At 38.2% G+C, this 2,166-nt stretch overlaps 1 protein-coding gene across 1 annotated transcript in view; it reads right to left on the bottom strand.

Annotated features, from left to right (window-relative positions):
• Positions 1-1,336: 1,336 nt before the first annotated feature.
• LOC123980382 (ladderlectin-like) overlaps positions 1,337-2,166 on the bottom strand; it is a 2,859-nt gene continuing 2,029 nt past the window's right edge. Inside the window, exon 7 of the mRNA XM_046064743.1 lies at positions 1,337-1,543. Coding sequence (XP_045920699.1) covers positions 1,476-1,543 — 68 coding nt within the window. The 3' untranslated portion in view covers positions 1,337-1,475. The remainder of the gene's footprint in view (positions 1,544-2,166) is intronic.

Genomic DNA, 2,166 nt, shown 5'->3' with positions numbered 1-2,166 from the left:
GCTGGTTAAATATTTTCTTTCCTACTTTCCTAATTTTGAAAGAACAGCGGTAAGTTACGCCATTTCAAAGGAGGAAAAACATTTGTGGCACAGAGACCCCATCGTGGTTGAGCCTTTTTCCTAGTCAAAAAACAATATTTTACATGTGATATACAGTAGGCTATACAACATCTTTTAAACGTCTGCATACCTGTTTCTGAAAGTCTCTTGTAGGCGCTCTACGGTCAAAGTCCGAAAACGGGGGGGGGGGCTTCTTTCGGTTACCTGGAATAAAAGGCGTGTTCACGTTTCAGAGGCCTGATACGGTGAGGGGGGGGGACGTTTCGTATTTCACTTTCAGACTGTTGTTAAAATATGTTCTCAACAGATAAGTAAAATATAAGGAAGCAAATGCACTCATATTGTTTGTGTTTAAACTTTAAACTCTTTAAACAGGTAATTGAATGTTTTTGTTTGTGGGGAAACCAAATCAGAAACAAATTATTTCTCAAAGCTGAGAATTGTTTTAATGTTTTAAAACATTGTATTTTTGAGGAGATCACATTTTGAATGAAAATGTACGGTCTCTTAAAACACTATTGCAAATGGATTATATCAGAATAAACCCCTTGAGAGTTTTTTCAAGACTAACAATTGATCCTGGTCTCAAACTGTTGTAATTCTTTCCTAAATTATGAGGAAACATCAGAAAAGTTGAGAGATTTCAGACTAATCTTTTACTAAGGAAATGCTACTTCTGCCAAATCTAACAAAACATTGATGAATTTAAACATTCTTCAGGTTATTTATAATCACTGATGACTCAGCAGGCAGTAAGTAACACATTAGACATTTTAACCTGCTAAAAAGGAGAAGCTGCCACCTGACTGTTTGCTAATGATAGAGTCGGCTTGTATCAATTCTGTGTATTTTGCCAACCTCAGTGTCTTAACTCACAGTCACTAAATAAGTTTTCACATTCCCACACTCTTAGTTTCACTTGTATATGCAGTGAGATGATTCAGCTGTTATAAATGTGAGCCGAGCTGCAACACCTGATGTGGACAAAACAGCAGATTGCAGTAAACAAAGTTTTTTTTTTAAAGAAACCAGAAAACCATTCAAATATGCCCGCATATGATCGAGACGTGGGAAATAAAAACAGGAGATATGACACATCTTATTTCAGTGCTTGAGACTTTTATTTTTTCAAAGACAAGAAAGAACAGTTCACTGTGCAGAATAATGTTGTACTAAACAACAGATTCAATCTGCTGTTATTAAAGCCACATGGCCTCAGAAACGATCCAGCAACTGTTTCTGTCACTTGTTGTTTCTTTCCTTAAGTTGCGTCACAGCGATATATAGAAATGTGATTTAGACAGAGATATATGGAGATTTGAGACTGATGGCACAAAGACAGATGCATCCCACATACACACAAACACACATCCACCCATGTTTGGGCTTCTGGGAGGTTCTTCACCTGGGAATTATCAGGGCTTTTTGGCACAAACTGATGGGAGGCGAACGTTACACCAGGTGTCATCCCAGCGCTTATCATCTGAAAGTACCAACGACACAGCAGTTAAGGCGACACTACAAAAACCAACATGTGAAAGTATGTATACTGACATTCAGAAAGAAAGAATATTTGAGACTGAAAGTTCATTCAGTCTCACCGCTCGACCCATTTCATTTTAAGATCTTAAAATACGCAGGACAATGGAAATTTGAAAAACCTACAATTCCATGACACTTCATCAAACTCTAACTACTGAGGAAGTTCATGTAATATGGTCAACTACTAATGGACCACGTGATGGGATTGTTCTGTGCACACAACACAGCACTATGCCATACATACATAGCATTTTAACAGCAAAGGTTTTTGTAGGAGCCATTTCAATGTTTATGTCCAGGTTTGGCCATTAGGTGGCACTAGGGTTATGGCATAGTGATTGGGGCTTATCTACTTAGGCTAGCTGTAATCAAGGACAGGTGTTGCTAGAGGGAAAAGGGCAAACTAGTTTTTGACCGCCACGCCACGCGACGGAGGCTGTGGCTGAATGCATGTTAAGTGACTGTTGGTGAAGATGGAATATTGTTCTGTTATGGAAAAGGAAATCCTTGTGTAAATCCAATAAACATCTCTCACAACAGAGAAGAAAAGATAACTTTAAGCTT

This window comes from Micropterus dolomieu, linkage group LG12, assembly GCF_021292245.1.
Source record: "Micropterus dolomieu isolate WLL.071019.BEF.003 ecotype Adirondacks linkage group LG12, ASM2129224v1, whole genome shotgun sequence".
Taxonomy (NCBI): domain Eukaryota; kingdom Metazoa; phylum Chordata; class Actinopteri; order Centrarchiformes; family Centrarchidae; genus Micropterus; species Micropterus dolomieu.
Note: the sequence above shows the minus strand (reverse complement) of the source record. Positions and strands in the feature narration are given on the sequence as shown.